A 24,427-nucleotide genomic window follows, 5' to 3' on the forward strand; every position below is an offset into this window, starting at 1 on the left:
AAATAAATTATAAAAGAAACATGTTTAACATTTATGTTCACATGCACAAAATATAAAACATAATGTTGATTACATCAGAATTACATAGCATTATTTGGTAACCCTGTTGATTTAAAAGAGGATTCTCTCAGCTGCATTTCTCCGCAAACTCAAGATGATATTATAATAGTAAACTTCCAGCTCCAAGAGAGCAAAACCCAAGGTAAAATAGGCAACAAATACTTCTCACTGTTTTGAAATAACAAGATCCGCTTGCATTATGTATTTTCATGGTCAAATCCTCATCCTCCTGTGTGTCCTCTTACAGATCAGCAGCACCGTGTTCTTCAGCTGTAGAAAGGGCTACTTACTGCAGGGCTCCATTTCTCGCACTTGTCTGCCCAACCTCACTTGGAGTGGCTTTCAACCTGAGTGTATCGGTAAGTACACTGTCTGCTCATATTGAAAGAAAAACATACATACAGTTAAGTGGGGAAACATAACCTTGGGCAAAAGTTTGCATTACTCACAATCTGACACCTACACATTCCATATATTCTTCCTTGACACCGCACCTCCACCTTGGCTCTTTGACACTTTTTCTCCTCCACGATATTTTCTCTCTCTTGTCAGTTTCTGCTCTGATCCTTTTCCCTGCTCATCTCCTCATCCCAACTTTAACCTGTTTGTCTGAAAACCCCACGCTCTTCTTCTTTGGTATCTTTAATCCCTCACCCTCTCTCCTCTCCAGCCCACCACTGCAGCCAGCCAGAGCTGCCAGCCCAGTCCGATGTGAGAGCCATTGAACTGCCGTCCCTTGGCTACACGCTGATCTATACATGTCAGCCTGGTTTCTACTTGGCCGGAGGATCAGAGCACAGGACCTGCAGGTCCGATGGGAGCTGGACAGGGAAACCACCTCTTTGTGCAGGTACAAACATGGTTACATTAATAAGGGAATATGGAGAGCACAGTCAAATGCACACAGGCACTAACATGCACAGAGATTCATTCACCAATCCTCATAAGACTACAGAAGTGTGCACATGGCCACCTAGTTTCCCCAGGAAGCACACAGATGTATTACACACTTAAAACGCTGCACCTCTTATTTATAATGTGCAGTTTCCATTAGCAGTGTTTATTGAAACCACTGGGGTCTGTACTGGTTCGGGATTCAGTGGTGACTCAGGTTGGGAAATTGGGGATTCAGCTAATGTTGATGAATAGCTCTGTTAACACTTGCTTATTCTCAGACACATGCCAGAGTAGAATTGCCCATCCATCACACAATTACACTGCATGGAATTACACACACACACAGTCTCAAACGCACACACACACACACACACAAGCTTTGAAACATTAACAAGGGTGCAAAACCTGATTAGGCCAATGCATCCCATTGATTAGGTTAGCAGAAGTACCTCTTATAAATGGCAAGGCAGTGTTAACAAGGTCTAGCAGACAAATAGACTGCCATTAAGACACCCCTAAGTATTGGCCTAAATACATATAGGAAAAAAATAGAGTCATCGACACACAATTATCTGGGGTAGACGAATGCTAATAGCTTAAATAGAAAGGCGTACGAAAGGGGGATATCCGTGTGATGGATTCCACGCCAAGCTGTGACTGAAATATAGAGGGTGATGTGTATTTTTTTAAGGCTGTGCCATTAAGAGTGAAGGCAAGAAAGAGAACTGGCCTTAGCACATACAGGATATTAACAGCACCTGTGGGCGCAGTGATGGAAGGGCAGCTCAAAAGACTGGCAGCTAATAAAGTTGAAGGCTGGAGGAGTGTGTGTGTGTGTGTGTGTGCGTGCGTGCGCGTGTGTGCTTGTTTATGTCTGTATAAATTTATCCGAGGTGATGTTTGCGCTCGTAAACAACCATTCAGTGTGCCTGTCTTTGTTTGCAGATGTGTGTAAAGCCCTCTTTGCTGTGTTTGTCTGTGTGGGTGTATGTTTACTACTATGGTGTAGTCCTGTGGCCCCGTGTGAGTAGTAAGGTAATATTAAAGTGCCTCCCTTGAAGCTGCAAAACTGTGACTCTAACTGAGTTCTTTGACGCATCAGTCATGTCCTCGCTCTGGCCACCACAGGGGTTATTTGGCATGGAGGTTGTCACGAAGTGCTGATGGTGACATCCTCCTACTGCAATTACCTCAGAGCTGTTGTGTTTAAATTGAAAATCTGATCTTTTTCCACTGCATCTGTTTGCAGGATAATCTTGTTAAGTATTTTCTATTTGTTAATTTTGTGCCGTTGTGCTCTCCAGCTGATAATCGCCCAAGTGGTAAGAGCCCAGTGGGGACAGTGCAGGAGCCCCCCTCCAAATTACCAGGTAAGACAGCTTGTTTTTGTCTCAAAAGAGAATCTCAAAAGAGTTTAATCTCACTAAACTTTAATTTATTAGTATTTACAGCATGTATCAGAATAATAAATTCTCTCTGTAGTATTTATCTTGTGTCACTAATTAATTCCTCATCTCTGATTAAATATATTTTAATCAGTACAATAACCTGGCAAATGATTTGACATCCCTGGTCGATTGTGGATTTAGCCCTAAATCAGAATCAAAACATACTGAAGTACTGGGAGTCTGTTCTATCTGTGTCTATGTTATAAAAAAGTGTTTATAATATTTATAAAAGTAAATAGACAAAAAAAACTTCTCTGTCTCCTCTGTCCTTACCCTTTGCCTTTTGCCGTATGGCCCCCTCCCTCTTTCAGTCCCTGGGGGTGTATTTGCTAAGAACTCCCTATGGAGGGGATCCTACGAGTACCTGGGAAAGAAGCAGCCGGCCATGCTCAGCATCACTGCCTTTGAACCCTTTAGCAACCGGGTTAACGGGACACTCATCGACCACAGTGGAGTGGAACTCAAACTGGCTGGTTAGTATTTCATAAACAGCAGTCACAGTTAAAAACACACACACACACAAACTCTGACTTCTTTTGATCTTATTTGGCCTCATCCTCATAGGGGAGACCTGCTGTATTGTGTTTTACCCCAAAGACAGTTGTCAGACAAATTCATGTGAGGACCAGGAATAAAAAACTGAATGTGGTCCTTGCACGGAGTAGATCATTGCTGCTGTTACAGAACAGCAGACATTTCTCTTTTTTTTCTCCATGCCATAATCACTGTGCAGCTGTGATCATTAAGACGCAAATTTGCTTCAGTATGGCTTGGACACTTCACTCCTCTGTACCTGGATGCTATCAATCTTCATCACAGTGTAGTAAAAATTAGTTTCTACAGCTTCAAACTGAGAGCCTCGCTCTCCACTGAAAGGAATGCTGCTGATTAAGACAAGCTAAATCGCAATACTGTAAAATTTAAGTACAAATATTGAACTAAAATTTCACAAAATACAACATTGGTCTCAGATTCCAAAAACTATTAAAAACACATCATTGAGTCATTACATTTCACTGGGTGACATGTTCACTGTAGTTTAATTTGACTCTATCCCATATACACCATCATCCTGCTGTAAATACTCACTAGTGTACCACAGCTGAAAATAGTCCCCAACAAATTCAGACATCTGTGTTCAGAGTTTTTATTTGTCTTTTGTAATACTCTCACTAGCAAAGTGCTACTGAAGTAAGCAAACAGGAGGAAGGCACAAAGTGAAATGCAATGTTTGCTCCCAGATTTGTAATTATGTACAAACGATGCTGCTAAAGTTACACTTGTATTTGCACCTCAGTTAAGACTACAGTTAGTAACAAAGAAAGGCTGTTAGACACAGAGGAAGGAGCCAACACAACCTGATCAGAGGATGAGTCACGTTTAGCTTTTTCTCATTGTTCTTATTCTAATTCCTACTGTCACAATAGAGTTGCATGCAACCCTGGGGAAATTATTTGAAACACATCTTTGATTGTGGCCAAAGAGCTCAACTTTAACTTCATCTGTCCACAGCTTGGCTTTGCCTTTCTGCATGTAAGTGCATCTGTGCTGTTTTACCTGAAGGTTTTCTTAGTTTTCCAGATCAGTGGAAATTTCAAGCTGGAAGTGCTTTATATCTTTTTATGGCATCCCCTGATTTGTAGATGTCAATCAGCTTCATTTTCAGATCCTCAGTCAGTTGCATAAAGGAGCCTTTGGTGGTTAGTTTTACCAAAACTTTTAAAGAGTCACAGAATTTATCATGTCATCAGCGGACAATTACTAATGACAACACAAGACCTGCCTTACCAGTCCTACAGAGTCAATTAAAACCAGTGTTTTACAAATAAGTAAAATTAAGTAAGTCGATTAAACCCTCCCAGCTCCAAGTCTGAGTTCCTGAGCACAGTGATGGTATCATAAAATGCTTTTAGTTTGCAGCCTTTGCCTCCTATGATGTGATGTCATCCATTTTAGTTGTTTGTTCTTGACGTTTGATAGTCTGTGTTTGGTGCTTATTTTGTAATATTTCTTCATGACAAACAACAAACTCTTTTCTCCACTGGGAAAGGAAATAAGTCTAGGATTTTATCATTCCATCCCTGACAAAATCTGATGTGTTGTATTTGAAAATATATTGGAGTGTTGTCAAGAAACCTAAACCTTGTAAGGTGCCCAACTTTATCACATGCCAAAATTACTGTTTAACTTTTTCTATTTTTGAATTTGTGAAATAAAACTTAAGAAAATAATATTTGAAGCAAGACTTTAGTTTGCTCCAAGTATTGTGTTTACCTCTTTTCTGTTTCAAAAATTAGCAAACTGTAACTATATCATAATCGTTTTTAGGCAGTTTCAGTGCGTCTGTTGATTTAAAGTGACTGTAAACCTATTTTTCTTGTAGGTACATATAAGAGGGAGGAAGCTCAGCTGCTGCTGCAGGTCCACCAGATCAGAGGCCCTGTGGAGATCTTCGTCAACAAGTTCAAAATAGACAACTGGGCCCTGGACGGACATGTAAGTGCAAGTCCAGGGTCAGACTCAATACAATACCTCTCTTTGTAACTACCAAGATGTTAGATCACACTCACGCACGCAAACACACACCTATATTGTGAAATATGCACAAGCACACATACACACTAACCTTGTCACTCTGGGGAGATGGAGGGCCCACCGAGAGTTTTCTCTTTAATTAAAATGTCAGTTAAATCATTGCCTGGTAATCAGGGCTCGACAGACCCCCTCCTCTCCTCTCTCCCATATTATCGCCCAACCTCTACTGCACACACACCACAGACATAATTTAAAAAAGCAGGTCACAGTATATGTGTGAGTGTGTGTGCCACTGCATATGTGTTCTTATGTGCACGTTTCCCGAGATGCACAGACATGAGTGTTTGTGTACAAGCTTGTCTCGTGCAAAGCGGAGAATTCCCCTTGTGTAACATGATTGCATGTGTGCAGCGCGGCTGAGTGTGTTTATGTTTGTGCTCTTGAGCAGAAAAACGTCATATTAAATGTCAGCCATAAGAGCGCCTCTCAGCTCCTTTGACATGATATTTCATTTTCTGCATGCACCAGCTGCTGACACTTTGATGATGCACTCCTTTGTTAAGCCTGGATGTGACACATAAAGTGTCTGTCTTCCATTCCTCTCTCTCCCTAGGTGTCCTATATCTCCTCATCCAACTCCTTTGTGTACCAGGGATTTGTCAGAGGAAAAGGCTTTGGCCAATTTGGTCTCCAAAGACTGGGTGAGTGACCCGTCCATTTGGTTATAGAAAATGCTGTGATTAAGTAGTCTCCTGGGGGAAGTCTATATGTCTATATTTTTTCTTGTCTGGATCTATATCAGTGAACTCTTTCCCCTTAAATATACGGCCCAAGTACCAGCTTTAGTTTGAATAAATTAAACACAAAGGGATTCAAAGGAAACTGGACAAACACACATGAAGTCAAACAAAACCATCATATTTAATATTTTATAGAAAATCATTTGCAGTGAGTCTGCCTGAAGTCTCTGGCCAATAGACATCAGCAGACACTTTGGATCTTCCCTGGTGATGCTCTCCAATGAAATCATCAATAAATACCAGTGTGCCAAATCCATTGGCAGCCATTCCTGCCTGAGCCATAACAGAACCAGCGCCATGTTTGACAGATGAGGTGGTGGCTTTGGGTCATGAGCAGTTCTTTTTTCCTCCACACTTTCCTCTTTCCAGCATTTTGATCCAGACCATCAAACTTTGTTGCAGAACTCTACCAGTTTCTATTTGTGAGTTTTTGTGAACTTCAGCTTGGCCTTTCTGTTTTTGGGTTTTAACCAGTGGTTTGTATCTTGTGGTGAATCCTCTGAGGTTGTGCTCATGAGGAACTTGCTGTGCAGTCATATCTTGGTTTTTTTTTCTCCATGAAAATGATTTTTCACTCCTCCACAAGACCTGTGCTCCTCCATCAACCAGGTCGTTTTCCATTTCATACTTTTACTTTGTGCACCTGCTTTTTTAGAAGGTAGCCAAACTTTTTAGTGTCATTAATTATTATCTTCACTTGCATAGTCACCTCTTTACCTCTCACACTTCAGCCAAAATGGAGACTCTCAGCTCTTAATCAACTCTGTGCCACATGTAAGAAACTACACGCAGCTGCCCAAGAAACATTTAGTAGTCAAGTGTCTAGTTACTTTTGAAACCCTTGTAATTTGGGCAGTAGGTGATAAAATGGAATTATCTATCTAACAGTTCTTTATATATTGATGTGAACCTGCTCACATTAAAGCTGAGACTTGGCAGTAGTAGCTGCAGTATCCTTTATTTAATTTCAAATTGAATGTGCTGTAGCACAGAGCCTGAAGGACCAAAAATTCTCTGGACTGCATTTTGTGTCCTTAAGCAGATCCGCAAGTGCTTTCACAGCATGTAATCTGCTGTGTTGATTTGTCATTCATTTACTTTTACAAATGTGAAAACACGTCTGGAGAATGTGGCTATGAATCCAGCATCAAGAGGAAAACACAGTTCACAAACATGATTAACAGTGAGAAAATGACATCCACATGCACACACTCCCATGACACACAACACTTTCCTTAGAAAGTGTGTGGATTGCCATATCAAGGAAGCCCACATCATACTGTTCTGATACAGTTAATATCATCCATTCTTTGCCTGATGTTTTTCTTTGGTTCCTTCAGCAACTTCGGCTGTGCTGTCATGGGTGCGGAACATGTTTTCAAAAAGCTGCAGCTATATACCATATATTGTATTCAGCTTCATGTTTGTGACCTAGAAATCCCACGCACGTGATCCTCCTCCCTGTGATTTTTTTTTTTTTTTGCTACAGTATGTATATAGCAAATCTTTATATCCCGATCGTGGATCTGGATGGTTGTGGCTGTTATATCCGTGTGTGTGTGTGTGTGTGTGTGTGTGTGTGTGTGTATGAAAGCCTTTTGTTATCCCGTTTTCCCCATGGTTTGATGCACCTACAACTGCAAACACTCCCCTCTTCTGTGTGAACTTAACAAGGCACACATGGAGGAGAGAAACAGTACATAAGAAAGAGTATGGAAAATCTTATTTACTGGTGCTGAGGTGCATTTGAGAGAAGTGCAGCAACTTTGGCAAAACACTGTACTATTGAAAAAAGGATGGGGGTGTTTTCTTCTTATTCTTCTTGTTTTTGCCAGTTCACAACATAGGTTTACTGCTGCCACCCACTTACAATCCAGTTAAAAAGGTCCATGGTACTGCATGTGCGAATAGAGAAAACACATTAATTTACCGATGTAAAAGAATATACACGTACAAAAACTGCCATGTGAACATTTTTTAAACGTCATGTCTTTTCTAATTTCAGCATTAATTTTAAGTTTTTCTATAAACCTACATAAATTGGATTTAATCTCATAAGACTGCAGAGCAATCAGATACACATCAAATGAAATATGAACTTGTGTTCCCCCCAGCACTAAACTCTCCATCAGCACATCAGTTGTGATTAATTAAAAAACTCAAACGTCATTTTTCAACCTGTCCCTGTGGCACAGTGTGTTCAGAAAAGTAAGATATACATGAAGAAATCAGAAAAAAAAATGTTTCTGAGATAAGTGACTAAAGCTACATTTAAAATGCAGCTGACTCACATGTGGCACTGATCTCATATTATCTAATCCACGTAAACTGTTAAGTAGATAATGCTTCTGCTTTCACTGTTTTCTTTTTGCTGATGCTGGTGATGGAGACAGATTTCACAGGAATTTATCAGCTTTTAAAAGGCAAAGCTCAGGTTGGAGTGGCTTCCATCCTGGCAGCGAGACAGAGTGAAGAGCCAAAGTGTAGGTGCAAAAACAGATCAGATATGAGCAGGAATTTGGAATTGAGCGTGAAGTTGTGTGGTGTTAACATAGATTAAGCGTGTGTGTACGCACGCAGAAAGTTGGGTGAAAGTAGTGAAAGCAGATTTAAAAGTCTACTGTAATGAGAAAGGTGCTTGAACAGCAGGTGCAGAAACACCCCCCACTACCACCCTGCCACAGCACACAGACTGCGCAAACAGCTCTTTATTAACACGGAGGTCTGAGGCTGGTGCCAGGGTGTTCATGTGTATGTGTGTTTAAGTGTGTATGAGAAAAACGGATATGAGCCTGGGAGGTGGGTTGGACGCCTTGGAAAGAATCCTACTCAATTTGTCAACATTTTTGTGTTTTGTTTTAACTCAGTGGTGGTGTGCGTGCGAGTGCGAATCTGCCTGCATGCGAGTGCGTTTGTGCATGTATGTGTGCTCGAGCACATCCAACAGGGGGTTGATTGGCAAACACCACAGAACCCACTAATTGAATTCCTTCTTGTGTGTCACTCGTCCTTTATTGGAGCTTTTTTGGCATTCTGTGGCAGACAGGTGGGCTGTCAGTCCTCTACTGTTGCTGTTGCAGACACATCTCCATAAATTAGAGAATGAATCTGAAATGAGTTAATAGCTGTCAGCCTTTGATGTCATTAATTAAGAGTCATTGGAAGGATAATGGAATTTGACGTTCCCAGGGGGGAAATGAAAATAAAGCACAGAAATAAATGTAAAAAACTCATTTGTCTGTAAATGGTGTTGCCGGTAGCCTTCTTCAGCCACTGCTGCTTATTTTATTTCAGTTTCATTTGTGTTAAAACATTTGTCAGGTCAAGTTGGGAGGATCGTTTCACTCTTATGAGTTTTTGTTCTGTTTGTTTTAATTGAAGGTTTGATTATAAGATCTGCTGCTGAAATCATTTGTACTGAGGTAACGTTGAAGTAAAGGCTTGATGTCTTATCTCTTTTTCTTCCAGAGAGTTTAGATCCCAGCAGAGACAACCCAGGCTACAACTTTGCCTCCAACAGCAGTTCAGTGGCAGCAGCCATCCTAGTGCCTTTTATAGCCATGATCATTGCAGGCTTCGCTCTGTACCTCTACAAACACAGGTAAGGATGACATCGCTGATGTATTTCACACTGCCACATCTGCGAGCAACATTATGGCGTTACTTTGGTACTGATACTATTAGCTCAGAAATCCTGAATTTATAGTTAAGGGTGACTTCACCTCTGCAAAGTGAGCTGTTTTCAGACATCAATCTTACTTTCCTAGATTTCTTTTGAAAGATTTACTCTCCAAAATATATAAAGTTATGTGGATTTTTGCAATTCACAAAGTAACATGGTGACCTCAAAATGAGGAAATCATCACCTGTGATGAAGAGAGAATCTCCTTTCCCTGCCTAGTTAGGCAGGCTGAAGTAGTAATGAGTTTGTGAGTGAGCTTCCCATGTATGATCCTCGCAGTGCAATGTGACAATTAAAATAGATCTCGTTCCAGTGAAAATCTATAGTGTGACACATATATCTGCTGTATAGGGGATACATTCACCGCTAATGTGAACACAACTCATTATTTATTATATTGATTCATTTCATTTCAGAAGAAGACCCAAAGTCCCCTTCAATGGTTACGTGGGCCATGAGAACACTAATGGACGAGCTACCTTCGAGAACCCTATGTATGACCGCAACATCCAACCCACTGACATCATGGCCAGTGAGACAGAGTTCACAGTCAGCACAGTGTGCACAGCTGTATAGCAACTGCTTCCTCCAGAGGTAACAATCACACTTCACGTGGTCATCTGGCTGTATCATACAGTAAGCACTTGGCTCTTCAGGCATGTTTGGATCCACATTTCTCTGAAAGTAGATGAAGTTATCACCTTGTGGCTTGCCTGAGCTAATCGCACATCCCAGGCATCAAAACTGCTGAAGCAACAAGACACAGATGCTCAGAATCCAGTTTCAAACTAAACCTATTACACAATCCCTCAAGAATTTTCTGCAGAGAGAAAAATCTGTGATTGAATTTCTTCTCCTGCATTTCCTTTGATCTGTATCTCTCATATTAATGAATCTCATTTGCTTTGTTTACACTTTATTGGAAAAGAAAAATATGTATGTTTTATTTTAACACTGTTGAGAATATTACATTAATGCTTTTATCTTCTCTCTTTTGTGACTCCCTTCATCTTTTTCATCTTCATTCTTTTGGTTGTTTACATCTTTTCCCTTTGTCCATTTCCCTGCTTTTCTATGTTTATTTTCTTTCAATCACTCTTTTCCTTGCCTGTCCCCTTCCATGTCTTGTACTTTCCTTTGACCCCGTCCTTTGTTAGATCTTTTCATTCATCATTGATTCAGTTAGGGGAGGAGAAGTGCACCACATCTTCACCTGCCTGCCAGCAGAGGACATCTATAGTTCCTTGAGCAGAGGGCAAGACAAAGATTATTTTATTTGCTGAAATATATTCAAGAAACATCTCCAGTGGCAAAGGCTCTTACCCGCAGGAGAAGATGGGGAAAAAAAAAAAAAAAAGAAACCATGTGAAGACAACATCGACTGTAACAAATGCCAAAAGCAAAATGCTTTTTGTAACTTTACATGGTTTCTTGATCATTTTCCATATTTTGAGGAAAAGCTTCCACCTGAAACTGCAGCTGGTAGGAGTACTGCTGGAAGCAAAGCTGTGATGACTTTTCTCACCGCCCTTCGCCTAAACCCAAAGGGAATTTAATGGTCAACTTTAAGTCAAGAAATTGACCTGTAGCTAACAGAGATCTCTGTGAACCATACAGCGGACAGCCCCCTGTTGGCCTGCGTGAGTCAGAGAGAGACAGTCTGGACTGTTTCAATTCATACTCTAAACTGTTTTCCATTTGCTTTTTTTTCTCTTTCCTTTTTTATATGCTGCTTGCTTTCTGTGATGAGTAATTGGGAACCCTGCTTTTCCCCAACTGTCTGCTCCTGAGGCTGTTGAAAGGTTTCATCGGAGGCCTCTGGTCTCCAACTGAGGAATGAATTAAAAATTCAGTGAGTTTTGAAGGCCATGTTGAAGACAAACACTATATTTACTTCCTCTTAATTTTTTTTTTTTATTTTATCGAAGCAGGGATGAAGTTCTGCTTGCTGAGGCAGCTGTGTCCAGAGCAAGGGTTAAAAGGTAGCCAGGGCTGCTGAAAAAAGCACTTAGTGAGAATCTGTAGAGAGAATTTACGTGTATATGCGATTGAGAATACATTTGTGCTTGTGTGTGTGTGTGCGAGTGTGTATTTCTGCACACGTTTGTGGTGGCTAAATCTGCAGTCCGTCCCAAAATACTCCTGTCTGTTTGGCCCCAAAGATTCAACCAGACACATGACAGATAGTTTGCTAAAAATTTTATTTTATTTTTTTTCTTTATGTTATTTAAGGATTGGATTGAGGAGTATCACTTTATGTCCACCTGGATGCCCTGGACACCAATAAATCAAATGTCTACTCAGAAGAAGTACTGATGAGAACGTACAGATTCTCAAAGCAAAGATGCCAGTCTCTAGCTCCAACGTTCATCCTCATTCTCTTGGTTTGTAGTGGGAGAGATGGAGAGAAATCCAACCTCTCGAACCGACGCCCCTAAATCCAAATGTTAATCAGGAGGTAATAGTGTCAGATTTGCTTTAGGCATTGGCTACCACCATCCGCTGTCGTACTGAGGTACGTCAGGAGAAAAAGACATCTGCCAGGTCAAAGTTGGGATGGCATCTGTGATAATTCCATGGATATACAAACACCTTGGGACCACATCATATTTCACACATCTTTGGCACATTGTCTTCAGAAAAAATCCAAGTCTGAAGTCACTTCTTTCTTTTTAATCTTGGATCCACCTTCATGAGATTCCCCCGCCTTGAAGGTGGTATATACTGCATATCTCTGAGATCAAGATGCAGTATGAGCTCCCTTTACTTGGCCTTAGGAAAACAAAGATCAAAGACCGGTCATGTTCTTACTCCCCCGAAATGTTCACCTGAAGGCGTTTAAGTCTGAAGAATGGATGAGTCAGTGATGTTTTCCCTCTGGATTACATTCAGGTCTTTTCCTCCAAGTTAACTTCTGACAGCTCCATCCCTTTGAAAAAGAGTAGTGTTGCTTTGTTTTGTCTTTGCTCATCATGAAAATGTTGCAGAGGGCTTCCTCAGAGCTGTGACAGCAGGGGAGATGCTGCCAGACTGATTACTCCCATGCATTCCACTGGAAACGATAAATATGATATGTGAAAAAAAAAAGTTTATGCCCCTAATGCGAACACTCTTCAAATCTGTGGCAAATGGGGAGTGATATGCGGAAAATATTGTTTTGAAAGTGCGACACAGGAGCGAAATGTTATCAAACTGACACTCGGATGCGACAGTGGGACTGGCTGGTGAATGACATGCCCAATGAGAAGAGCAGATTCAAAACATTAATGCTTTTGTTCCCTTTTCACGTGTGTGTGTGTGTGTGTGTGTGAGAAATGTGTATGAGAATGAAGAAAACCCACTGGATTTGAAACACCATGCTCCCAGCTATTTACCACTTACTATCCCCATTCCCATCTATCCTGTGGATGCTGAGTGGGGTGAATAGTACTCGGATTTCGCTGCCGCAAATTGAGACATTACATGCAATTTGCTTTAATTTAGCCTTGCTTCATTTTCGAACCCATATCAAATCCTGAATGCATCTTACCATTATCACTGAAAGGACAGATCCTCAATTATGTAATGTCTGACTCCCCAAAAAAGCAGTTTTTTACCAAGTAACTCTTTGGCATCCTTGTTTTTAGTGTCAACATTAGGAGGAATCTTGGACTTGCATGGGTTTGCTTTGGTACATTAGCATATACATTAATATAGTATACATTATATATATATATATATATATATATATATATATATATATATATATATATATATATATATATATATATATATATATATATATATATATATATATATATATATATATATGTTTATATATATGCAGAAAAGTGGCTTTCACATTCAAAATCAGCGTCCATACCAACAGGTTTTTAATGAAGTCTTTACAATCACCTACAGTACATAATTTCGCTTAGAAATTCAGGCCTTTGAAACTAATCACTCTATTGTTCCTTCAATCAGTTTCGCCGTGGGTTGGTAATTGCTTTTACAATTTTATTACTTTTAAAGCTCTCGCTTATCTCGATAGTACAGATAGAATATTGCCCCTTGCCTGCTCTGGTCGTGAATTGATGGAAAAGGAAACGATTGAATTACCCTGGAGATTTCACGGGGAGAGGAGCAGTTGCACTATTATCTTGAAGGCATTGGTACTCAGTTCTCATAGTTTTATGCGACTCTTGCATTGTGCACTTCATTTGTTTTTATTCTGAAATTGCTCCAAATATTTCAGCAGAGTGAATTGCTTCATTACATTCCAGTTAGGTTCTGTTAGGGCCACTTTGAAGTGGTCTTTCCCCACCATTGATTCCTCCCATGGCAATGTTTTAACACCCATTACCCAACACTTTATTAAACTACGTTGAGTATTAAACAAACAAATGTGATTAGCTAGTGCATTAGGACTTGATTCCCCCACTCCCTTAATAGAACTTATTCTATTTGACTAGAATTAGACTGTGGATTTGGATGAACATAATACAGAAGCATATGCTCACACAGCTATGATTGTTTTTACCAACAAGGGCTCAGTCTTAGAAAATTCAGAAATGGTTTTAAAGAGCCAGACTCATAGCATTTTTTTCCCATGTTTTCGTACCTCCTCCAGTCTCCAATAAGCACTTTACATTCATTATAGTGCCTTGGTACAACCCCATGAAATGATGAACCAGCTTGAGAGGCTCCTTTTTTGTGTGTGTTAAAGAATTACAAACATCATTTCTTTACTAAGATTGGGGGGTTATCATATTTTTATGTCAGATATTTGAAGTTAGAGCTCATTTTGGTTTTCAGACCAGTCATTGCAATTACTTCTACCTGACACACCTGCTGAAGAAACCGGGCGCTCTTTGCATCTGTGTTTTTGATCTTTCAGGAAAAGGTTGAGCTTGTTAGCATCGTGTTAGAGTAACCATCCCACTTTTTTTCCTTCTTCTGAATGAGCAATGTGCTCATTAGTACTGTATTTTGGTGTGCAAGGATTAATGTCTTGGATTTTATGTGCTTGCCCACATGTCTGGCTGTCTGCTTGTGTTGTGTGTGTTTTTGAGAAGTTAAAAGTCTCGTTTTCAACCAAAGAAAATTATTTAAATTCAACCAGATTAGAATCAGGCAAAAATTAACAGCTCAATCAGTTCTTGGTGTTGATTTAGTTCCACTAATAGAAAAAGTTTTTAATAGGGAACAAGATATTTTCAAAAATTCATGCTGGTAATTTTGCAGAAATGGGAGTTTGCACTTAATGGGCGCCACATCTATAGAAATATTTCCTTTTTAACCCATCTGGGTTAGTCCAGAAAGTTCTCAAAAGAAAGTTCAATGCAGATCAGTGAGTTCTGGATGGAGCCGTGCTATAAGAGTTAGAAGACAGTCTGTCTTGATAGCAGCTGGCTACTTCCTGGTTCTCTTTGCATATTTTAAGACAGAAACTGTTCATCCTTGGTTCATTTTCGTTATCAGCCGGACACAGCTCGGAGTTCTCTCCTGCTCACCATCTCGTCTATAATGAAACACACCACAGCGATGGTCTTTGAGTTCTCATCGAGTTCACAGAATTTTCTCACAGTCAGGGACGAGACCAAAAGCTTCCCGTTTCTCTCTGCAGCTAGAGCTCTCACTTTTCAGCAAAAGCCACACTGCACATGTATTGAAAACCCAAGAAATCCATCAGTCATGCTGGGTGACATATTCTGCATCAACTATTATTTATAATCCCCCATCTTTTATTCTCACCGCATATAAACGGCTACAACAAAGCCACACTTCTTGGTGTGTTTTTCAGGCCCATTCCATATAATTTGCCTTCACTATTCAGCCCATTTCAGCGAGTCTAGTGGACTTAAGCACGGAGGGAGGGATGTATTTTAAAAAGCTTTTTATTCTGTAAATGGAGATAAGAGTGGACTGGTATTTTTTGTGATCACATCGCTGCAGTTGTTGCTGAAAAAATTGTAGTGAATGTATTTCATTTCACTGAGTGCATCAGAATTTATCTATCCATACTGTGTTCAATATCTGTAATCCCACAACTGCTCCTCTGTTTGTGAACAGTAATGGGAAAAAAACCTGTGTTGCCAATATGTGTCATCCTTGAAATAACAGAATGTCCACTTTATCTAGAGTATAATATAGCAAAATATTTACAGAGAGCTGCTTTTTATTACTAGAGACTTTACATTCCTGTATGTTTCTCATGGCTACAAAGTTATTACAAGGTCCCAAGTTTTCCTTTTCTATTTCATATTATTATTTCATGCCAGTCCAGTAGATCTCTCCATTAGCCTCTACATGAGGCTTAAACGCATGACAACCCATAGCGTCTAAGTGAGATCAACATGGCCCTTAAACGCCTCAATAAACCAACAAGACAGTAAAAGGCAAAGATTGAGTGTCATTGTCTTGCTGTACACCAAAAGAGATATCTGTAAAGAAATGGAAAAACGTGGACATGAGCAGACTGTGTGTAACTACAGAGAGCAACCACAGAGGGAAAGTGTCTCTGAGGAAAGAGAATATGTTAACGAATAAAAAACTTTTTTTTGTACAGAGATATATTTTTATGAAAATACATTTGTAATATAAAAAGAAAAAGTGGATTGACATATATGTAAATGTTTTTCTTTTTCATTATTGTAGTACAAATGCTAGTGGGGAGTATATGAAAAATCTATATATAAATATATATATATAAATATATACAAAGAAAAATAGAAACAAGGCTTTTTGTATATGTAAAAAAGATTGTAAATAAAAGTTTACATACATACTGTACATATGTAAGACCCACCATGGCTTGTCTGCAATATATAAAATGTATTTTATCCGTCTGTATATGATGCTTTGCATTGTGTCTAAGCTTATTCTACTTTCTTGAACTTGAAACTTATTTTGAAGGTTTTGGAATAAAATATAAAACCTACTTTCTATCGTGTAGAATTTCATTGAATACATGCATTCACTGTGTGATGGCCAGAATCCATTAGCAAATCACGCTCAGTTAGCCTCCGGGGGTAATAAGCAATGCTGTTGCATATAACCAGTGTTTGATATTCCTCCATACAACATACGAGCATCGTATCCTTTGTGTAAGTATACTTTTATATGTTTTTAAGGTCTACAACCTCTCCACATATCGACTGTTTACCTGCACATATAAAGTGACATGACGTGATGTGATGTCTCACCTCTGCTCTCTGATTTAATATTTTGCTGTTGACAGGGCTTTTGGCACAAGGAAGATGAATTTCATTATGTTGACATGAATAACCATTTTAAAGGTATAATATTTCTACAGTGATTTACTTTCTCTAAGATAGTGTTACACCAGCTATTTGTAAATAAAGTTTGTACATAAAGTCATTATTTGCAACTACCTGCTAGTTTGAAACAAGTGATTTACTCATAAAAACTGAACAAATGTCTGTAATGAGTAAAGACTTAAGACTGCAGCCTGATGGCTTATTTTGTGAAATATGAGAATGTTATATTTACATCGTTATAACCCAACATTTTGATCAAGTGTCAGGCCAGATGTGTCGCCTAATGTAAATCCAAAGTTCTTTTTCACAACAGTCTGACATGACATGAATTCCAGTTAGCTGCTTTGGATTCAGGGTCCTGGTTTTGTTCACGCTGGCTCACAGTCACATACTGAACATATAAAGAACAGAGATATCATTAATGTTATTATTAACACTTGTGCTTTTCCTACTATGGCAAGTCAAAGCTCCATAACAGTTGAGCCTGGCAGTTAATATCTACAAAAGAACTAGTTTGTGTGATGAAATTGTTTTTTATTTAGTGATTTTTATTTAGTGATATTTAGTGATACATAAATCATAAGTTTTAAACATGTAGCACTACATTAGAACCAGCCTACACTTTATCTAGTGTTAGATAAAGTTATTAGAGTATTGTGCCATGGACAGGGCCCTGGGTTCTCTACATTTGTGGCTTGATTTACTGTGTTACCAAAACAAATAAATAAATGCCCTTACACTTTAACTTAAATATTATAAAAAAAATTATATTTTCTAATATTAAATTCCTTGTTTTAACCACGTCCTCATTCAAGAAATTATAACGCTGCTAATTTAAATAAACCATGAACACAACCCACACACAATGCTTTTTATGCAGAAGTGTAAATTTTAGATAAAAGAATAAAAGGACCAACACTTCCTCAAGTTTACACCTTCCTCATTAATTTCAATGCAAGTGTAAAGCTCATGCATTTCACCTTTAAACCTTCACACACTTATCTTTGCATTACTTAGATACCCATAATCCCAGCTGTCAAACTAAAATGCACCCTGTCTCTCTCTTTCACACACACACTCACTCTGCCACTGACCAAAATGTTGGCCTTCAAAATAAATAAAACATCGCAGGCCTGAATCGACGGTTGTGGTCGTTGTGGCCTCAGACTTGATGACGTTTCACTTTTAATATTAACATTAAAGTTTAAAAAATTAAAGTTTTTCAACAGTTTCTTACTCACGACCTCCTGAGCTGTCAGTTGGAAAAGCTGGATGATGAACTGGTGAGGGAAACAGGATGGGGAATGATGAAGGGGATGCTAACAGCGAACCGCAACAACTTGTTTCCCCAAGTAAAGCTAAGCTTGCAAGCTAGTACGTTTCAACTTTCAATTAGCTTACAGCATCGAGACGTTAACGATACTTAGTAGCATACTCAGCTACAACATAGCAACAGGTGCTAACTTTGTTAGCGGGCTAACACGCTAACCGCGATTAGCATGTAGCCTACACACTGCATCTTACTGAAACAGGTGAAATTCGCACATACATATGTTATTTACCTTCCGCAAACTTTAGAAAACTCCTTTACCCATCGTTACAAACCACAGTCATCAAAGTGAGGGGCCTAATTATCCGGCAGCTTTGGTACATCCCGCCCCAACGCTGCTTTGATGGGGCTGACAGCTCATAACACCCAGTACAAATACAGAAATGTCAAATCAGTCTGACTCACTTTTGGGGTTTGGTAGCCGAGCATGCTAATATAATGTGTGCACCAACTATTACTAACAACAATTCAATTCATTTACAAGTCACAGATTTCTCTATCAGCTGCTGTTTTAGATTTACTGTGAACTGCATTCAAACACTTAAAGTGAATTTGTAACGTATTTAAACATTTAACAGCTATTTATTGCTAGTAACTCTAAACACTTTAACAGTTACCATTCATTTTTTTATTCTTGCCTATAAATGTAATTCATAGACTGGGCAACCAGATCATTTGGTCTGTAGTAGCTTACACAGAAGATGAACTGAGTGAAGGAAAGTGCTGTGTTATCTTCACCACTGCTAACAACTGCTAACAGTTCGTGCATGGAAACAGCTGTGCACCCTGTTCACTCAGTGACTCATTTATTACTAATTTGACCTGTTATCGGGTGCTCGTGCAGTCCACAGCAAAACAAAGCAGACACACTGCATGTCACGCTTATCTGAAATATTGATGAATAATGGAAGTCGTAATTGGACTACATTAATTCTATGCCAAACTTAATTTAAACAAGCTAACTGGGTTAAAGTCAAATTAATGTGCATGTTAGGGACAGTGACAAAACCAAGCAAACCTATCCGAGAGAAGATCAAGTAATATATAAAAACTAAACAAGTTAGCATGGCTAATGTAAGGGGGCCAGGCTTTTAGGGTTAACATGTTTGAGCAATTGAAAGCGGGAAGTTTTGAAGACACAGCAGGAACAGGAAATTAGATTTTAAAAGCCTTAAATCTCAGCCATTAACTTACTAAATAATGCACTGCTGAGCTCAACATTATAGTCATAAAACGTCTTGGGTTTCCTTGTACTTCATCATTTAATGTATTGTACATTATAGACATAAAAGTACGCCTCCGGAACTTCACTTAGTTGTCATTTTTGCTGCAGCAAAGTTGATAATGACAGTAGAAAAAAGGCCTTGCAGTCCCGTTTTCTTCTTTCTATTAGCTAATAGAATGCTGAGAAAATGCCCTCATCTTACCTTTTATACAGATCTAGATAATGGATGTGGATGGATGTACTTTTATAAAGTTAACGACACAGGTGGGCAGTGTCCTTTCTGTGGAAATGTCGAAAGAAGTAACAGAAACAACATGATTCATACCAGTAGAGCTCTCCATATCATACAAAACATTTTAATACCCACTCCCGCTGGTTCAAACAAGTGAGTGCGCACGCGCGTGGCTGTGCTTCACCCAAGTATTGGCAAGGTTAGAGCCTTTTCTTGATTGATTAAATCAACAGCCATACACGGGTCATTAGTCACTCCTGTACTCAACCAGGTTTCCCACAGCGATTAATCAAACTTTGTCAAGTTGCCCTGACCTGCAGGAGTGCTCCTTCACAGCAGCCTGTTAGCCTTCCGTCCTCAAGACTGGACTTTAAAAAACGTCCGTGGCCTCAGTGTTTGTGTCTCATGTCAATGTGGAGAATTAACTTGACGGCTGCTCTACTTTATCACCGGCTGACGACGCAGATCAAAAAGAAGCAATTGATTTCATTTCCAGGCAGATAAATCATACATGCTGCCATCATATGAACTCAAGGTGCTCTCCATGATTGCCTCCTCATCGGATTAGAATCTAATTGTGCTTAAATGCACGGTATAATGGTTCATCCTTACTGAGGTCACTTGTAAGATCAAGTGCAGCGCTGCGGTGAGGATCCACTCTTGGGTTGCTGAGCTGGGAATTAGAATGCCTTAGAAGTTGCTTGGTACTCTGGCTCACTGATAATTCTCTTTATGCGCATCATTGCTTCGCTGAATTTCGCTGAAGTTCTCTGATCAGCTTGCAGTTGCTGTAACATCACTCCCATGAGTCGACGGGATGGAATGCAAATTCTGCCAAACTAAATTCTGACTCACGCATATTACGCCAGTCAGTATAACATCAACATCACTTTTGCCGCTTTCTCTCATACTGTACCACACAAATGTCTCCCTCAGGCCTTTTCAATAGCAATGAGAGAAGTTCTGAGGAGAAAGAATGGAGGAGAGAAGATTTGCAGAGGTCTGGAGAGTTCCTTTGAGCGTGGAGATGCAAGACGACAATTAGCTTTGTCACTTTTATCACTGTGCAGCGCCTGACACATCACACTGGCAGCTATGCACTCCGCTGCATTGCCTGAGATGACAGCTTCCTCCAATTACCCAGGTGTCCGGCAGCCATGTTCCCTTTGTTGCTTTTTTAATAAGAGGAGCTTATTACGCTGCACTGAAAAACAAGACTGCACTATTCATTGCAAAGATCATTGGGGACTAAGCAACTCCCCATCTCAATTTACAATATATGAACCGTTTACTTGAATTCCTCTCAGAGAGGCTGTGTGCGGTTTTGAGAAGTTGAAGATTGATTCATTACAGCTTCAGCAGGCTGATACGGTGTTTGAACAGGCGAATATGGATGTGCTTCTTGTTAAAACCTCTTTTTACACTGATAATCCTGAACAGATGTTGTGGACAGTGTGATTTTCCTGCACTAAACACCTCTCCTCTTTTGTAATGGGTATAAAAACACTAAATCGGACACATAATGACATTATTACACTCTGTTCTCCTATTTATTTTATTTATTTATTTTTTTTTTACCTTTGTTTAATTACTGTATCTGTGTTTGTTGACAGCAAGGTCAGAGGGGGCAGCTGTTTTGGATCAGTCCACTCAATTTACCCACTATCCCTTGTTTTACTGTGTCAAGCTGGGATATTTGAGGAGACATCAAAGCAAGAGGTTTACCCTCGCAAATCCCCCCAGCGTGCTGGCCTGGGCCTTGGCTAATATCAGGCAAATCCACCCGCTGCTGTCCCAGAAGACATTGGACCAAGGATGAAGGGATTGACTGATGAGAGGAAGTATATATTTGCTCTGTCAGTTGAATTTGTCAGCAGGGGGCTGGCTTACTTACTGCAGCCGATGCACCGTGGGAAGGCAAACTCACTGTAATTATGAGTAAATATCAGAGAGCTCAGTCTTCAGGACAAGCTCTCTAATTTGGGATTCACGTGGTTGTTGTGAGCCCATAAGAATATTCAGGTACATCATATCAGTTTAAATGTGAGAATTCCTTTTTTAAAATTCATTGAGAAGTCAGCTTCTTCGTTATGATCAAAATGCATTCTTCACGTGTTTTCAATCACTACACTGCTGAAGCTGCAAACTTTTGCTGGTAAGAAATGGCTCTAACAATAATCTCTTCATCCATTCTTTGCTACAAACAATGCAGCGGTTTAATTAATAAAGGAAGCAGAGAGAGAAAAAAAGGACTGGTAATGTTCTTGCAAGTCTTAGGACGAGAGAAAACTTCTCATTATCTTAAATAATGAATGAGTAAAAAGAAAATCCTAGCAACATGATAACAGTCAACAGCGAATCTCCAATTACCACCATCCTTGGCTCATAACAAAAGGACAATAACGAACAGGGAACTGTCATCACTCTGCGGCATAATGGGATAGAGATACCCGAGGCTCATCAGGAGGAGATGCACAAACGTAGAAGCAGACATAGAATCAACTCTTTCTTTCCTTCCTATTCCCTTTGTCTCTCTCACTCTGTGTTCCCTTCTTTTCAGTCTACTTGAAACAAGCACTCTTCCCATGTGTGACTGTTGAATTGATTCATTAGCACATTTGTGTAATTATCAGGGTAATTAATGTTGAATCAGCGGGTGAGGCAGATATTGATGAGGCAGTTGAGTGAGACATTTTTATTTTTGTTTTTTCACACTGTACGTGTAATGACTTGAACTTGATATTGCCTCTGCATGTCATTGCATGACAATGAAAGGCACACAGATAGAAAATAGATAGCTTATTCCATTTCCACTGATGATTAAACTGATGTTTCAAGAGGTATAACAGTTAACAATGGCAAATGCATTTTGCTGTTTCAAGCTTTCAGTTTATCTTTAAAACCATCAGGAAACACTAGTGTGCTAGCTTAATGCTAGCGTCAATTAGCCTGAAAATGTCACAGACCTTAAAGAAGCTGTAGACATGTATCATATGATGGGTGAATGGGGTTGTTTGTAGAGATGAGCTGGCCTTACAGAGCTTTTTAGTGAGGCTCAGCTCATTTTAGTTGTCTGTCCTGTGGCTTTCCTGGTATGGTTCACTCTCACTGCTCTCACAGCATCGTTTTTAGCCACACCAAGCAGGTGTTTTCACTGATAAACCTCTAAAAAGCCACTACCCGTTCAGCACCAAGCAACAGAAAGGCATAATTAGAGCTTTTAGCAGCCACATATTTCCCATTGGAGTTGGTGGATACCAAAAACAGTGCTAAAAGAGAGATACGCAACTGTAATGCAATTGTTGCTCTGTAACTGCTGGGTGTGTTCATAACCACCTGTCTGCTCACAAGGTCTTTAGTTAAGTCTTGTCTCTCTCTATGAAGAGGATGGCAGCTGTTCTTAGCAAAAAAAGGTTAAGAAAGTAGTATGTCCTGATATTTACTTTGATCTGTTTTAGTATAGTAAATTATCCCCTTCTCCAACTTTTTGTTTCTTATTTCAAGTCTTACTAGCATTTCAACTGTTCTCAATACACTTGTGAATAAAATTTCAGGTTAATGAGTCATAAACACGTTAAATTGGAAGCGTCTAAATTGATAATTGTGGTATATTGTAGGCCTTGAATTATATTACAATATTTACTGTTCTGTGTATTCATAAATAACCTGACAAAAACAAGATAATCGTCAGTAATATCAAAAATAATGAATCAAATAGCATTGCACAGTATTCATTTTATTGTATAGCTTCCCAGTCTGGGAATCAGACTTTTGGATACTACTATGTATAATAATATCAACATATATTGACAGGCTTTGGGATGTATATATACTTACATAACATCTGTATACAATATAAGCACATATACATAAACATATAGCTGCATGGACGAGACATATATGGCAATCTATGAAATTGCTCCAATTTCCACGTTTCGTATACTTTTTACATATGTTTTTATTTTATACATTTATATCATATGTGGAAATTCAATATATCTACATCGATTACATTTGCTAGAAAGGCGCATCCAGCAACCACTATTTTCAAAAACAAGCTTAGAATGTGACATAGAACGGAATTGATGTCATAGAGCAGAATGTAGAACTTTCAGACTGTAGAACAGGCTGTGACAATCAGTGTGTGAAGAAACTTCAGATAGTGAAGACGCATTATAAACCAGTTTGTCAACGTTTCAACTTTTAATTTTTAAACTGCAACAGACTTGCATTTGAATTTGATCTCTCTACATTTATTGAAAACTTTTTTGACGAGAGACCCCCAAGAAATTCCTCGTGACATCAAGTGCCTCACTTGGTAAGTATCATAAGTTTGTTGTTCTCTCTGAAAAGAGATATTTCTCTTCACAACAGCACTCCATTGTTACACTTTTGACTGTTATTTGATATACCATATATGTACCTTCTAAATTTGACTTGGCTAACATAATGAGTTCAACAATTTCCATATCAGTTGTTGAAGCCAGGGACCCTGTGATAGAGACATAATTGTGATAGAGTTACATGGTGGCTAAACAGTGTGTCCACATCCATCCTCTGTTGTTTTCCTCCCAGCAATAGGTGTCCAATCTTATGATGGCTTCAAAGGTGTCCTCCACTCCATGCGCCCAGGATGGCCAGTTAGTCCCAGGAGCCTGGCTGTCTTCCACATCCGTCATCTATCGGGTCCAGTCTATCCTGGGAGAGGGCACTTTTGGAAAAGTTGCAAAATGCACGAGAATGAACGACTTGAAGACCGTGGCCATCAAAATGATCAAGAATAAGGGCTGTCATGTCGAGCAGGCAAATGCAGAGGTAGGAAAAGGAACTGTACATGCTTATCAAAGTTGGAGTTGTTCCAGTTTTTGTGATATTTCTTTGTACAGTGGTTCCATCAACTGTGTTCGGACAAATTGTCTGAACTTGTGTCAAGCCAGTATAAAATGTCTGTGACCTGTC

The 24,427-nt window shown here is 39.4% G+C and overlaps 2 protein-coding genes across 4 annotated transcripts in view; both read left to right on the forward strand.

The window, feature by feature from the left end:
- Positions 1-13,122, forward strand: part of csmd2 (CUB and Sushi multiple domains 2) — a 229,383-nt gene extending 216,261 nt beyond the window's left edge. Inside the window, exons 64-72 of the mRNA XM_071499949.1 lie at positions 308-419; positions 731-910; positions 2,262-2,327; positions 2,717-2,878; positions 4,789-4,901; positions 5,554-5,641; positions 9,209-9,341; positions 9,839-10,016; positions 10,580-13,122. Of these exons, the coding sequence (XP_071356050.1) occupies positions 308-419; positions 731-910; positions 2,262-2,327; positions 2,717-2,878; positions 4,789-4,901; positions 5,554-5,641; positions 9,209-9,341; positions 9,839-9,998 (1,014 nt within the window). The 3' untranslated portion in view covers positions 9,999-10,016; positions 10,580-13,122. The remainder of the gene's footprint in view (positions 1-307; positions 420-730; positions 911-2,261; positions 2,328-2,716; positions 2,879-4,788; positions 4,902-5,553; positions 5,642-9,208; positions 9,342-9,838; positions 10,017-10,579) is intronic.
- Positions 13,123-13,198: 76 nt separating this feature from the next.
- LOC139633896 (homeodomain-interacting protein kinase 2-like) overlaps positions 13,199-24,427 on the forward strand; it is a 33,807-nt gene continuing 22,578 nt past the window's right edge. For 2 of the 3 annotated variants that reach the window (XR_011693863.1, XM_071499947.1), the window contains exon 1: positions 13,199-24,283. Coding sequence is in view for 2 of the 3 variants with exons in the window: in XM_071499947.1 (XP_071356048.1) it covers positions 24,062-24,283 (222 nt within the window). In the remaining variant the exon portion in view is untranslated. The remainder of the gene's footprint in view (positions 24,284-24,427) is intronic. The other variant, XM_071499948.1, reaches the window with a different exon arrangement.

Source organism: Trachinotus anak, unplaced genomic scaffold (genome assembly GCF_046630095.1).
Source record: "Trachinotus anak isolate AG129_WGS33_773 ecotype Australia unplaced genomic scaffold, CSIRO_AGI_Tana_v1 ptg000016l, whole genome shotgun sequence".
Classification (NCBI taxonomy): Eukaryota; Metazoa; Chordata; class Actinopteri; order Carangiformes; family Carangidae; genus Trachinotus; species Trachinotus anak.